The sequence below is a fragment of the Acanthopagrus latus genome, chromosome 5 (genome assembly GCF_904848185.1).
Source record: "Acanthopagrus latus isolate v.2019 chromosome 5, fAcaLat1.1, whole genome shotgun sequence".
Lineage (NCBI taxonomy): Eukaryota > Metazoa > Chordata > Actinopteri > Spariformes > Sparidae > Acanthopagrus > Acanthopagrus latus.
The window spans coordinates 28,089,388-28,104,102 of NC_051043.1; the positions used below are offsets into that span (position 1 = coordinate 28,089,388).

General features: G+C 43.8%; 1 protein-coding gene across 6 annotated transcripts in view; it reads right to left on the reverse strand.

The window, feature by feature from the left end:
- Positions 1-14,333, reverse strand: part of acacb (acetyl-CoA carboxylase beta) — a 22,197-nt gene extending 7,864 nt beyond the window's left edge. For 2 of the 6 annotated variants that reach the window (XM_037097591.1, XM_037097590.1), the window contains exons 1-29: positions 14,060-14,333; positions 11,655-12,219; positions 8,562-8,694; positions 8,337-8,475; positions 7,492-7,601; positions 7,313-7,394; positions 7,121-7,219; positions 6,802-6,911; positions 6,586-6,696; positions 6,271-6,480; positions 6,012-6,182; positions 5,734-5,895; positions 5,480-5,643; positions 5,231-5,381; positions 5,032-5,135; positions 4,094-4,175; positions 3,859-4,004; positions 3,624-3,774; positions 3,407-3,541; positions 3,043-3,189; positions 2,770-2,958; positions 2,575-2,675; positions 2,390-2,478; positions 1,714-1,838; positions 1,505-1,618; positions 1,291-1,404; positions 1,113-1,202; positions 781-899; positions 366-389 (exon numbers count right to left, since the gene is read on the reverse strand). In XM_037097591.1, the coding sequence (XP_036953486.1) occupies positions 366-389; positions 781-899; positions 1,113-1,202; positions 1,291-1,404; positions 1,505-1,618; positions 1,714-1,838; positions 2,390-2,478; positions 2,575-2,675; positions 2,770-2,958; positions 3,043-3,189; positions 3,407-3,541; positions 3,624-3,774; positions 3,859-4,004; positions 4,094-4,175; positions 5,032-5,135; positions 5,231-5,381; positions 5,480-5,643; positions 5,734-5,895; positions 6,012-6,182; positions 6,271-6,480; positions 6,586-6,696; positions 6,802-6,911; positions 7,121-7,219; positions 7,313-7,394; positions 7,492-7,601; positions 8,337-8,475; positions 8,562-8,694; positions 11,655-12,199 (3,917 nt within the window). In that variant the 5' untranslated portion in view covers positions 12,200-12,219; positions 14,060-14,333. Of the gene's footprint in view, positions 1-365; positions 390-780; positions 900-1,112; positions 1,203-1,290; positions 1,405-1,504; positions 1,619-1,713; positions 1,839-2,389; positions 2,479-2,574; positions 2,676-2,769; positions 2,959-3,042; positions 3,190-3,406; positions 3,542-3,623; positions 3,775-3,858; positions 4,005-4,093; positions 4,176-5,031; positions 5,136-5,230; positions 5,382-5,479; positions 5,644-5,733; positions 5,896-6,011; positions 6,183-6,270; positions 6,481-6,585; positions 6,697-6,801; positions 6,912-7,120; positions 7,220-7,312; positions 7,395-7,491; positions 7,602-8,336; positions 8,476-8,561; positions 8,695-9,997; positions 10,144-10,723; positions 10,863-11,654; positions 12,220-14,059 lie in introns of those variants that run through there. The other 4 variants (XM_037097594.1, XM_037097593.1, XM_037097595.1 and 1 more) reach the window with 3 other exon arrangements.
- Positions 14,334-14,715: the final 382 nt, after the last annotated feature.

Sequence of the window (14,715 nt, forward strand, 5' to 3'; positions counted from 1 at the left end):
TTGTCTGATTGAAAGTTGCAAATCATGAATCATTAAACTCTGATGCTGGAGAATACAGGCTCCCCATTCGCTAGCAGACAACAGAATTGCAGGCATTAAGTTTTTAAGAGGAACACGAGTGAAATTAAAGATGAACCTCTTAAAAAGCTAAAGTATTGCTCTACAGGTTGAGAGAAGCAAAAACAAAAAGGAACGTATGGAAAAGCTGGGCTAAAAAGTGAATTAAGAAGGACTTGTTAGAAGAGTCCTTAAGCATGTTTCTGGTTTCACAGGACAGAGGAAGACACGATGCTGTCGACATGCATTGTTGTGAGGCAGACACACGATCAGGTGGTTTGGCTGTTTGGGGAGGAGCTTTACTCTACCTGTTCAGAGTAGGGCTGCTCCCTCTGAAATAAGATGATTGACAGGTGAATGTCAGCGGTGGATGATCAACACTTACCTCAGCTTCAAGGCATCACGATTAGAATGAAGCACTTTAAAAAAAAAGAAGCTGAGCAAATTCACATTAATGTCTAGTCGGTGAAATCATTCTGCGTTCACAGTTCAAAGCCTCAAGCAAGTCGCAGCAGCAGTTTACAGTCCGCTCGCCACCTGCACCGCCGGGCGCAGGTTTTGACGACTCATCTGTATTGATCTATCAAGCCAATATCATGTTTGTGGAGGTGGTATTGATTCACCAGCAGTTAAATAAATAGACAATAATGTGTTCTTCATCGGTGGCCTGAGAGTCTTTGCAGCGTAGTTCGTTCAGTGGGGGAAAAAAAAAAAAGACGTTACCTGTTCGGATGTGACGACGGCAGCATGAACTGGAAGTCTACAGCACACGTTCCATCCTGCAGCTGGTGATGCTGGATGCTATTTAGCTCATAGGCGATGTAAGCTCTGCGCACGTACACCTGAGAGTCATGACAGAACGAGTCATTATCACGCATTAAGTGGTAAAAATGCGTCGACAGAGCAGAACAACAGTAATTTTGGCCCGTGTTTGATCAGTTTGAAACCTCAGGGAGCCTCTCTGTCTCAGTCGTTGAACGAACTGATGCGTTAACGAAACAGAAACTGACAAAATCCTGCATAGGACGCCTTCAGTGTGAGTCCACTGATCATACCTCCAAGGCAGCCATGCAGACGACTTGATTGGAGTGATAGAAGAAATTGGGCAAAACATCAAAAATGGAAGTTTCGGAGAGGATGAGTTTCTGTGCCAAGAAACAAAACACAAAAACACATATTATTTATTTGTTTTTTTTAGCTGATCACAATAAAACTTCTCCACTCGAGACTAACCTTCAAGTTCTCTGGACAGAACTGGTGTCCGTACATGTCGATGGCTGACAGGAAGATGGACTCCACCTGGTTGTGTCTCAGTTCGTATGATGGTAAATGTGAAGCAATCAAGACCTACAACACGTTTAAAAACATGAAATTAAGCAGAGATAATACAACATTAAAACATTACATTCAGAGTATTGATTGAGAAGCGGGCAGAATCTGATGTTACCTGTCTGGCTCTCAACGCCACCTTCGAGTTCTCCATCTTGCTGAGCTGCGTGAGCTCGTTCAGAATGACCATCAGCTCATCCGCTAGCGTGGGATCTCTTCCACACAGCTGATCCTACACAGGGCACAAAGTGTCTCTCACTTAACTCGTGTTGGCAGGTATTGTTTTTTATCTATGCATGACTGTGTTCAGGCTGACGAGCATCTTACTATGAGCATTGTGACGAGGATGTTCTTTTTGGAGACCTGGGCGTGAGAGAAGATGTACTCCAGCACAGGACTCATGTCAGGTTTGTGCCTTTCTCTCAGGTTGATAACACACTTGTCATAGTGAGCTGTTGGTGAGAACAAGAGTGAAGTGATGTTCAGCAAGGAAAGAATCACCCACTGAGGCAAAAAAAAGACTTGGATTGGAGTCTGGATTTTAAATGTTTCTGATTTAGACGTTACAGGGCCGTTCAGAAACAACACGCACGAGTGCAGAGCACAAAAGTGCAAACAGTTCAGTCCATGTCGGACTTTTCTCAGTGCAAAAAGTGCACAGTGCAGTACATTTTTCTTATCTTAATGAAAGATGCATTGCTGTGCATTTTCTGCACAGAGCAAAAGTTCAATCTGGACTGAAAGGTAGAAAAAAATAATAAAGTGCTGCATCGGGTGAGGAGTAAAGAACGCTCTTCAAGGATGAGAGCGCAGGTTATTTGCAGGGTTGAAACTTTTCTATTTCTGCACATTTTTTACTGTTTGTGCATAAAATAGAGACAATTTATATTCCAGACAGGTCAGAATCCTTTTTGCAAGTCTTTCCTGCGTTATAACTTTCTCCCTCACAGCTCAGATTACAGATGATCAAGAGTTTTCACTCAGTTTAGTGGATTCATGTCACCTTGCTGAAACTGTGTCTCCACTTCCAGGTATCGTTTCAGCAGATCGAGAACAACAGACTTCATGTAACCACGAATTCCACTGCGGTACCTAGACAAAACACATTACAACCCTTGTCAATCAATGCAAATACCAGTATTATTCTGTATGTTTTGCACTACTGCTGTTCCCAGGCAGAAAACTAACCTCTGCACCAGCTGAACGATACTCTGAGTGTTCATGAAGAACACCTCTCTGTCAGCCTTCCTCTGCAGGGTGGCTGCGTGGCTGTCTAGAACATTTGCAATCTGGAATAAAGGAAGGGAAAAATCATCTTCTTTACATTGAACACAATAACAGTATGGATTTAGAGCAGTATGTCTGCTCAGGTGCATCTCTCACCCTTTGGCTCGGGAACTGGCAGAGGACAGAGGTGATGTTGCTCGCGTACTGGGCCATGACTTTTCGAATATCCTTCTCCACACCAGGTGGAATCCGACCCGCCACACTCGTCATGATCTCCTGGAGCTCCAACAGCGGCAGAGAGGGGTCCCTTAACGTCTTCATCAGGGTCGCCACCCACTGTTTCAGCTGCAGACATGAACATACAGATATAGTTAATGACACTGATGATATCATTTAAGAATCTGTAGAGGTAGAAAGACTGCTGCATACCTTGCTGCTGAAGAAGGGCTCTTCCAGGCAGAAGCCATCCATGACTTTACCCAAGTTTTCCAGCACGCTGTGAAACACCTGGTGGAGTTTTTCTCCAACAGTGGGAAGAGGCTGCTGGGGCGGAAGTGCGGCTGTGTTCAGCTCCACCTACGACGGGAGGCGGAGGTGAACAGGTTAAAACATAATCTGAGATTTGGATTACATCAAATGAGCTGTATGGAGACCTTTTATGTTTTAACTTCCCCATCTGCTTCAGTTGTTTAAGAGACTGCTGCAATGCTGTTTTGCTGCAAAGCTCCAGAGATGTTTTGTTGTCTACAAAACTTGCAATTACTTTGCACTGGCAGAGTATATAATGACTTACACGATGTATACTGCTGTGATCATCCAGGTCTATACGTGCCACGACAGAGCCCGGCTCCAGAACGGCTCCAGGTCTCTTGACAAAGTGGATACAACCAGACTGCTGCACAGTCAGCGTCATCACCATCTTCATCACCTGAGACACAAAGAGCCAATTAATAAAAATACAGAGAGAAAAAAAAAAGTGTGCCTTCAGAGATCAGTTTCAGAACATTCACCTCAATCTCTGCATACGTCTCTCCTGCACAGACGTGATCTCCGTCCTCAATTATGTACTGCAGCAGTTTGCCAGCAGAGGGCGACCTCAGCACCGTGGGATCCGTCTCCTTCTCAAATACACAAGTCTTGTTGCCAACAGTGATGCGGTAGCTGTGGGGATGAAGTCATTCAGAAGGAATTGGTAAACACAAACAAACCAGGTTCGTCCAGATGTGCAGATTCAAGAGCTCTTGCCTGTCTATCTCCTCCTTCATGTAGGTGGTGTGGCTGCTGCCGTCGTAGGACAGCAGGAGGCCGCCATCGTTCAGCCTGTGGACGTCTATCTCGATGTTTGAGCCGTTCATCATGATGACATATGTCGTTGGGGATTGGCGAGCCACCTGCAGGCAGCAGTAGTGATTATTTATTGATCAGAAAAGGTTACAGAGTGAGTCAAACACTGAACCTGTGCAGGGAATGAAGCAGATACCTTGAGGCAGTACTTGACTCCTTCATATATCAGGTCCACGGTGACAGAGTTGAGGAGGCTGGCTGCAGGAAGCACTTGGCCTCTAGAGATGCAGGAGATGTTTTTATTTGTCAGTGACTTCAGTAATGGTAACATTTTTGACATCAGTGCTCTGGAACAGTAAACTTTCTGTGAAATAAATAATCCCAGGTATCATTTTCTGCACTATAACCTCCATAAATAAAAAGTTCTTTCATATCTGTGCATATTGGGCAACATAAACGCAGATACTAATATCTGTGTGATAATATATCGGCAAATCACACATATCTTAATGAGAAAATAAGACATTTGGAATAATTTCTATTGTGGAATATCTGAACAGAATATGCTGTTATTCCTGTATGAAACTCTGAATGTTGTAATATCTGGTGGAATATCAGGCTACGTTCAGACTGCAGTCAAATCAGATTTGTTTATCAAATCAGACCTGAATGAGAGAGTGTTTGCACTGTCATTTGTAAGTGACCAGGCATCACCAAACCTATCTGCATGGATTGCTGTGGTACCGATGCAGGCGTTGGTCACTATGTATGCTTGTTCTCAAAACTAAAGCAGGAGGAGAAAAAAAGTGAGCCGTAATGTCGTCTTCCAAACAATAATGCTGTCAGGTCACAGAGCAAACAATTTATTTCAGTGAAGTTCTCCAATATGAGCGACCAAAGTGAGATGCGTCTGTGGAAAATCTGACTTTCAAACCACATCCAAAGAATCATTAATTTCCTTTGTTGTTGTTGTTTGTTTGTCCAGACTTCCTAAAATCAATCTGGATAAAATCTGAATACGGCCAGAAACAGAAGACAGTCTGAACGAGGCTTAACTGCTCATATAAACATAGTGACTTACATAAACATAAGGTTGCAGTGAGACATTAATAAGAAGGGACGGTGTCTGCTGACCTTTCCAGAGAATGTAGGAAGTCCGACATGCTCTTTCTGAAACCTGAATCAGCAACATGCAAAGCCCCACAAACGATGCCCAGCATGGTGTCCGGCCTCTCCGCCTGGTGGGAAGGCACATGGCGTCATGAAAATAGATACTACACACAAATTCAGTGAGCAAAGTACCCGTCTGTGTAATGATTTATGTGCACTTTACCTGCACTTTCTCTGCGATGAGATGATCCAGCCAGCCGGTGTCGATGTCATTGTTCCTGAAGCTTTCTGTCTCCAGCAACTTAATGAGGTATTCAACTGTGGTCCTGAAGTCGCCTCTGATGGACAGCTCCTTCATAGCCACCACCATGTTCCTGATGCACAGAGAAAACACGACACCTGATAAAACAAGTGTCTAACATGTATTTATTGGCAGTGTAAGACCATTTTTTTTAACAGAAAGAGGGCTTACGAGATGGCCTCCTCACGGTTCTCGCCCCAGGAGAAACAATGTCCGAACTGGGAGTCGGCAAATTCATGCAGGCCACCTGTCGCCCCGACGCTGAAATAACCCCAGACGTTTTTACTGCTGCGGAAGTTTAGCTCCTGCACGGTGCCCGAGCTGGGCTTGAACCCCTGTTGAGTGAGGAAAACGAGTCAGACGTGCAGATTACAGGTACATGACAAAACTTATGTGCTTCGAGCGTCTATGAAATTGAGCTCTACCTCATCAGGGTTCTCACTGGTGATCCGAGCAGCTATCACGTGCCCTCTTGGGCTCGGCATGCACTCGGGAGTATCAAAGTTAATGATGGTGTCACCCCATGGAGGTTCTCCATAGAGCAGGCGGATATCCTTAATTCTATAAAGAGGAATGCCCATCGCAATCTACCAGAGATGAAACGGTTAGTGGAAGGGTTGGATCTCTGACTTTAGTCTCACTTGCAGGTGAATTACTGAGTTCTTCTCTGGTATAATTGTTGTTCTTGTTGACGGAGCTTTACCTGGAGCTGGGCAGCTGGCAGGTTCACGTCTCCGATCATCTCTGTACAGGGATGTTCCACCTGCAGGCGAGGATTCAGCTCCAGGAAATGAAAACTTCCGTCCTCTGAGAAGAGATACTCCACAGTACCTGCGCTCACGTAGCCCACCATCTTGGCCAGTCGCACGGCATACTGGGCCAGAAAGAGGAGACCAAATGTCAAGTTTCAACTAGAGTTTATCAGGATGGGAGAATAAATACATGCAGAGGTGTAAACCAACCCGTTCCATTTGCTCAAATGTTGAGGGAGCGGCTATGGTGGCAGGAGCCTCCTCTATGATCTTCTGGTGCCTCCTCTGGATGGAGCAGTCTCGCCCGAACAGCGAGATGGCATTTCCATATTCGTCAGCCAGAATCTGAACCTCAAGGTGTCTCGCATGCTGAGCCAGCTGCATGACAAAGATCGGCGAGCCGGGTACCTCAGTCTGAACCTGCACTCAAACAAACACACAAACCAAGCTGTGAGACATACATCAAATTCAACTGCATAAAGATGGGCACAAATCAGACAGAAGTCAACGCAACACAACACACACCTGTCTAAAGAAAGTTGCAAAGTCTTCAGAACTTTCTACTTTGCGGATCCCCTTTCCACCTCCACCCTCAGAGGCCTTGATAACAACTGGATAACCAATTCTCTCAGCCCCCTGAAAAGGAATATCACATAAAATACAAGTGAGCAACAGATCCTTGCTGGCAGGGAATTATTTTAAGAACAAAGAAGTGACTGTGTAGATATCAAATATGCTTACTGCCAGCCCGTCATCTACGTCCTGAACGCAGCCCTTTGTGTAGATCTCTGGGGGAACGCTGATGACATGGCCCTGACTCTGGTCCTCCTCCACCCAGTCCACCCTCAGACCTGCAGCACCACCAGACACAACGACAGAGCGTGAAATCTAGAGCGGCAACAGCTAATCGATTGGTTGTCAACTATTAAATTAATCCCAAACTATTTTGGCAATCCATTCGAGTAAATTCTCAAGGAAAATAACATTCACAGCATCCACAGATGAGTCTGTGCTACTATACATAGTGTGGACTGAGACCGTGTGGGATGTAAAGCATCACCTGATCCGCTCCACGGTAACGTGGGAATGTCAGCACTCTGAGCCACGATGGAAGAAGCCACCTTGTCCCCGAGAGCCCACATGGCCTTACAAGACGGCCCTGAGAGAGAGACGAGCAGTCGGTTAGTGAGATCTGACACATAAATACAAAAAGAAAATGTGAATTATTCTGCGGTTGAGATCTGGATTTTACCTAAGAAAGATATCCCGGCTTTGTTCAACAAGTCGGGCAGTTTGGGATTTTCTGAGGCGTGGCCCCATCCAGCCCATACAGCCTGTTGATGAAGATGCAGACACACACAGGTAATCATTAATCACAGTTTTCTTACTTACAGAAGGAACACTGATGTTTAGATGAATGGTGAACAGTACCTGCACTGGGATCCTTTTAGCAATGTCCACTATGAGCTCCACGTTGGCGTAGTTGTTATTGTTCGCCCCACCGGGTACAGGAACATAATGATCGGCCATTTTAATGTATTCTATGAAAGAAAAGAGCAACAGAAAACAGTTCATTCAGCACAGGAATCATTTTCTACGGCAATAAAGCAGAACAGCTGACTACGAGCTACGACACAGTTTCTGGTGTTTCACCCTCACACAGATAAATGCTCAATGAAAAGTGTTGGTATCTCGAAATGCATTTTCTGGGTAGTAACTTTGATTTCATAGCACATCTTAAATTGTTATGAATGTCTCTTTGTCTCTTTCTGAGTCAAATAATCTTAAATGTACTGCAATATCTTCATACAATGTATTACAGAGAGATCTGCTGAAGTTAGCATGCTAACCAGCTAGCCCCGATCCTGTCCTGTCTCATAATACCACTGCAAGCTCCCAGTCTGGACCAGTAACTGTGGAAGTTAGCTGAGCTCACCAGCTACAGTTAGCAGCAGTTAGCCACAACTCTCATGATATACAGAGTCTAAACTCAAGAGGTGGCAAATTCTTACATAATGCAGCTTTAAAATGTCATAATTTCCCTGGTTAAACAAGCTAAATTAGATTGAGGCCATATACTATTCTCTACTAATTAAAAAATAAATCATACTCCAATTTTCTACTTATTTCTAGACCAGAACCAACTTATTTAAAGATTTCTTGGTAAGTAATAATTATCCTGCTGCAAAAGACTATTTCACTAGTTCATAAATTCAGCGTGTATTTTAAGATTTCCTTTTCTGCAGTGGAGTAAAAAGTATCAAGCTGACAAAAACCTGCGTTGGCTTTCAGGTCCTCGGGCGTTACCATGACCACAAAGCGGACGGTCCTTTCATTGCGAAACATTTCGTAGGACCAGCGGCGGATCGAGCGCATACACTTGACTGCAGCAATTCCATTGTTGGCTATCAGCACCTGGAACAGAAACAGAAACAGCCTCAACAAAGACAGTTTCTGAAAGATGTCATTAAGAAGCAAAAGGGAGGGATTCTCATTCTTACTTTCTCTATGACACGGTTGCCGCCAAACCTAGTGACAAACTCTGCAGGAGAGGCCACCGTGAAGTCCCTCTGAAGATCCATCTTTCTGTGTTCACGTCCTTTTTTCACCAGGTGAAGACCGGACATGCTAGGCCTGCAGCAGGAAGCTCATGGTTAGCCTTCTTACACAGTAACACAGCAAAACGTGATTACCTGGGTGTGTTCTGCAACATATATTCAATAATCCACTGCAGGTTGTATATGATCCCTCAAAATGTCACAACCCGAAGAGGTTTGGAAGCAACCGGCTGCAGTGTTTCTCTGCCGGCATGGTGGTGAATATGTCACACAGTAACAACAACAAGGGAAGCACGGAAAATGAAAAACCCAAGTCAAAGTTCAGTCTCTTTCCCAAGACTGTGGACCAACCCATTCACGTCTGACCTTATCTTCAGAAGTGCTTGTAACTGCCGTTCTAGACTGAAAACAGTTCACAGAAAACTGCAAACGCAACAAAAGTACATAAATCAGGCCAAAGTTAGCACTCTCTGTGTCCCTTCCTATCGGACGTTCATCAGAGCAGAGATAATAAAAGGTAAATGTGTTGTCAGCACGATGCATTCACACAGACTATACAGCACCTTCGCCCAGTCAGGCGACAGGGTCGTTTCCAATAACTGATAAAAAACATACTGTAAGTTCAAAAACATCCGAACTGCCTCAGCTAGAGGACTCGATATGCATCCATATACTTTATAACTCTGGCCTTCAGATGCAGAGATGGAAGAAGTGCTCAGATCTGGTACTGAACCTGCCACAGTGTACAAATACTCAACATATAATCATAAATGCACCGTAACTTCATTCAAACGTAGTTAAATCACAAGCAGAATATTAGAAGCAAAAAATGAAAATGCAAGTACCTCAAAATGTTACTCAAGTAGAAGACTTGAAAATAATCTACTTAGTTGCTTTCAACCATTTTTCTAAATATCTGTGATTAACATGGTGAAGTCCAAACTTATTATCATTTAATTTGACATTATTGAGTCACGTGGTAGATAGCAATCATTGATAAGTATTGATAGAGTTCTTTCCCTTAGTTTAAAGATAACTAATGAGGACCATGAGGGATAAAATGTGCCAAAGTCAACATAATAATCTAATCACATGAAAGTTTGGTTTCTGCCACAGAAGTGAATAATCTGGTTTACTGTTCGATTTCAGATTCTTTTCAGACTGAAAAAGGGAGGTTACGTATAAATGTACAACTGAGCTTTTCCCCAACTTGGTAATCTTATTAATTGAAATCCTTTATAATCTGAATACCAGCAGTGTTGCAACACTTACTGTAGAGTGTGGCACACATTAACACAACGAACACGACGTGACTGCTTCATGTTTCATGAGACGGCATTTGTGTAAAAGCAGAAACAGCTTGAGATATTTGTACGTACCCTTATTATCAGCCGGCTCATATCACTGTGTTCATTCCAAAGTCCCATTGCACCACAGCCCCCTTCATATAGAAATGATGTGGCATGCTAAGATATCTCTGAGAAACACCTGTGAGCTGTACAGTGAAGCTGGAGTGCAACTCTGTCCGAGCCACAGACATGAACTTTACACTTCACTCCAGAAATCCAGATTGCACTCGATCACCGAGCCACTTTTTGATAACCTTGTGTGTCGTGCACTTTCTGATCTTTTTTCCAGGACACGAGTTGCAACCAGGTAGAGTTTGATTTATCCAGACACTAAACAAACAATGAGTATCTAACCATAAACATGAGTGAGTTGCGGACTCAGAGGAAAGCAACTCGTCAGCTTTTTTACTTGCACTGCTTCTTAAAGATAAAGTTATTCTGGTCCGTCTTACACTTCCCTCCTCGAGGGTAAACATTGTCGCAGTGTTTTTTTTTTATTTCCTCAAACTAAGATGTGCCAAGAAAAAGCCTCTGTTCAGTTACATAACTACAGTATGTAGCCACATGAGCGATCCTTCCTGTTCACAACCGTGTCTGTACAAGTTGCCTCCAGTCCAGTGTTCATTCTACTTTCATCATTATGCCTTTTTCCAGTATTCCTGCCGCTGTACGCATGTGATATCTGTCCACATAATAAACACAGCAGCAACAGTATCAAATTACAGAGAACGGCATCCAACTTTTAATGGCTCTTACCTTCGGAGATATGGGAACAAGCCGTTTCCCTCCATTGTGCAGCCTATACTATTATCCTGCAAGGCTAAGTCATGACGCTAGATTGTAAAAAATCTAAGACCAAAACAAAATGTTCCCTTGCAGACTCTTCCTCCTCTCTCCCCTCCCACACTTGCAGAGACATAATCTAGGGATCCCTTGTGACAGATCACAGGCAGTTCCTCACAAATAAAAAAAAAAACTGTGCACAGCGACAAGGCCGACAGCAGGACAAAAGTCTTCAGTGTCCTTCGTTTAGAAAAGACAGAAACAAGTATCCGAGAGAAATCTGCACAGTTCTCAAAAGTGCCTCTTGAAAGATGCTTGAGATTAAGAAGAGGAAAATCTCTTACCGTCCCCTCCCTTCATGATGCTTCCCACACGTAGCACAAACAGCTTAATGCATTTGGGCAATCCAGCTAAGCATGACAAGTTGAACATGCAGCCGGCTGCACAAAACAACCCCTCTGACCCACGATCAGCCCATATACCATCGCCGGGTAGGAAAATAACTCTCACTGTGCAGGCTAAAAATAAAAATTAAAGTGTTTTTGTTTGCTGTGTTGTGACCTAGACTCACAGTGCACAGTTCTCAAAGTCATTTGGTTCAGGCTCTTGTTCCAATAATAGAGCCGGGGGGTGTTTGGTATGCACAATACCCCAGGTCCACTCAATGCAGTCAGGTGATAACACACCGCTTGCAAACACAGGGCAAGTTGCAGCGTGACAATTTATCGCCGGCATGGCCGCACAAAGTGAGTGAGTTTACATTTCAAGTCGTGTTCGGCGTGCGTGGGATGCTTCCATGTCAGATGCCGGAGTTACAGCTTCCAGAGAAGGCTGGAGTGATGGAAACATGCCTGAGTATACGACGGTTGAGTTTACATGAACTGAGAAACAAGCGAGGTCTTACTTGATGCCTGAGGTGCTGGACTGCGGCGCTGCAGAGGAGGCCGGCTGATGAGACGCTCTGTCGCTGGAGGTCTGTGGCTGAGATGCACCGCTTGGAGGTTTGCTGACCAGAGGTTCCTCATCTGAAGAGTTATCCTCTGACGCTCCCAGAATGAACTTGAGGCGTTCTCTCGCCTCGGGCCCTGAGCTGAGCATTGGCACTTTGGTTCTGGAGGGGTTCTGAGTGGTCGTTGGCAAAGATGGCTTTTCAGAATTGACCTCGGAGGACGCCTGCGGGGCCTCAGCGTCTGCTGTTCTGACTCCAGAGGCGCCGCTGACCTGCAGGTTGTTATCCTCATTGCGTTTCGAGGTAGCAGGAGCCGCTGAGGAGGAATGTTCGCCCGGATGAGGGGACTGTGTCGGGGGAACCTCCTCCTCGGCTGGAGGAGGATCACAGCCAGACGGAGATTCCTCTCCTTTCACGGGCATCGCTACTGTCTTGGTATTAATCCTCCACAGCAGCAACAATATCCATAGGATTAATCCCAAACCTGCGAGTGGGAGCATTCACAGACATCCTCCTGGGACTGAAACAACAGAACACAGTGAGCATTAGAAACCAGACAAGATGACATCGTAAGTGAGCCAACTTACAAAGGTCATCGTGGGATCTCTCTTCCACCCACAAAATGAAAACTGTTGTGGAATAAAAATGGACTATTGGCTGATTCATAAATATAATTTACTATGTCATATTTGGAGTCTGACTGATATATCTGTTGGCCAATAATATCAGCTGATATTGGCCTATTACAGAGAAATCAGCTGCCTGATATGAGCTGATATAAAGCCTAGTTTTTTGGAGGATATAATGCAGGAAAAAAAAGCTTGGCTTAATTTATGATGATCAAGTTCACAGTCAGTTTAAAACAAAAACATGTATGTAACTGTGTGTATTAAATGTATTAAACTGTAAAATATCCTGCCTGTTTTACATACATTTGTCACAAATGTTTGAGGGATCTTTGCAACCAATCACACCAGTCACTTAGGAAGATTACTTGCCATTTTAAACAATTGTTGTTACCTCCTATTTTGCTTTCATGTATTTATCTCATCTATCCTATATGAGGTTTTATTTGTGCTTACTTTTTTCGACATGCTACTTTGTCTTTGTGCTGATGAAACACTTGAATTTCCCCTCTGAGCGTCAATAAAAGATTATCTCATGCTTATCTTAATAACTGAGTGACAATCTGGCAGCCAGCGCTCACATTTCCAAATCTATGTCAAAAGTCCATCAGTTGTTCCAGTATAGAGAGGTTTCCAAATACAGAAAACTTTATGCTGTGTAGACCTGCTGTCTGTGTACTATTCTAGTCTGCAGACATTTCTCCTGAGCTGATCAGAGGTCAGAAGTCCTCTCAGGACACAGGCATGCTGGGTAATTTGAGATCAGTCCACTGTGTTCCGCTCAACTTCAAAAGACAGGAGAGAAAACACGTAGAAGAGGTTCATTTTCATGACAGCTCGACCCTGAGAGAGCAACGCCGGTTTTAATCACGTACAGTCAATTCAAATCATGTTATGAGCATTCAAATGTACACAGTCGCACAAACACCTCCTCACTTTAAGATCACTTTAAATCATTAGATCTAGATTTTATGCAGGTTTATATCCCAGCTGAGCTCAGAAGGTTTCCCAGCCAGCGTCCAGTGAACAGACTGCCTGTGACAGCTGACATGACTGCCGAGTGTGGCTGCTTCATTTGGGCTAAAGGTCAACACAGAGGGACTGAAGGCTGAGGAGGAGCAGCAGGAGGAGGAGGAGGAGGAGGAGGAGGAGCAGGAGGGAGCATAAACATCCATACAAACAGCATTAATGACACCTGAAGGCATCTGAGTAAACAAATCCAAAAATGACGTGAGACAAATTCAGAGGGTGTTAATAATGTTAATACTGAGCCCATGAGAATACAGAGACAAGGAGGGATTTGTCCTCTGGAGGCCACTTTGACTTTGACAAATAAAAAAGGATGAGGCATCAATTTTCAGAGAATTTCTTTTTTTACTCTTGAAGTTTCTTTTGGAGGCCATCTGTAGAGTCAGCACTGACCTTTCTGAATGAAAACTGAGTTGCTCCACCAAGGGCCAGCTATGACAAAGTGTGTTGACTCAAGCTTTGTGTTGACTTTTACTAACTGTCAAATGTACACACAGTGTCACAGACTGAACTGAACACACTCCTCACTGAAAAACCTTTACACACGTGACAGTAAAAACATGTTTAAGAGAGAAGTTAATTCCTCTACTTCAAAAGGAGCTTTTCAGATCAGAACAGAGTCCACTTGTGTCCGCAGAGGTTTAAATGGTTAAAGTGACCTTGTAAAGTGGTATTTAACTGTGTAACCGTGTCATTTACACTCACCACAGCAGATAACGGACATCAGTGCTCTGTAGTTGTTGTTGCTGCTGCTGCAATACTAACTCGAGGCTAACAAGCTAGCAACCAACCATCCCTCTCATTATCCATCACAACTGCACTAAACTCTCATTAAACTACTTTGTCCGCCGGCTGTTTATCTCTTTCAAGCTCCACCCGACTGTTTCTGCTTTTATCTTAATAATTTTAATGCCAGCAGCAGAAAATGTCAACGAGTCTCCCACCAGCTCAGTCCCTCAGAATCCCCCACACAGCCGTCAGATAGTAAACATGTGTACGAGGGGGCGGAGTCAACACACGCTCCGCCCAGAAAGGAGGGACGTGACCAAAGAGCGTGTATGTAGAAGATTATTCAGTCTGGTTGAAAAATAAATCGTTTTTTTAAGGTATTTGAAGTTTAAATGAGTATTTTCGATTCATGCAGCTTTCTACTTCAGCTTTGTTACTTACAATACAAGTTTCATGCTTTCATTTGGGTCTCCTTGTTGAATAAATGTACATACTTACATCATTTTTTAGATTTTTATTTTTTGTAATCACTTCTTTGAAATCAACTCTATTGTTTTACTGATTAACTGAGATGGTGAAACTCTGGCAATAGACAGTCTCAAAGTTTTTGATGTTAATGCCTGCAAATAAAG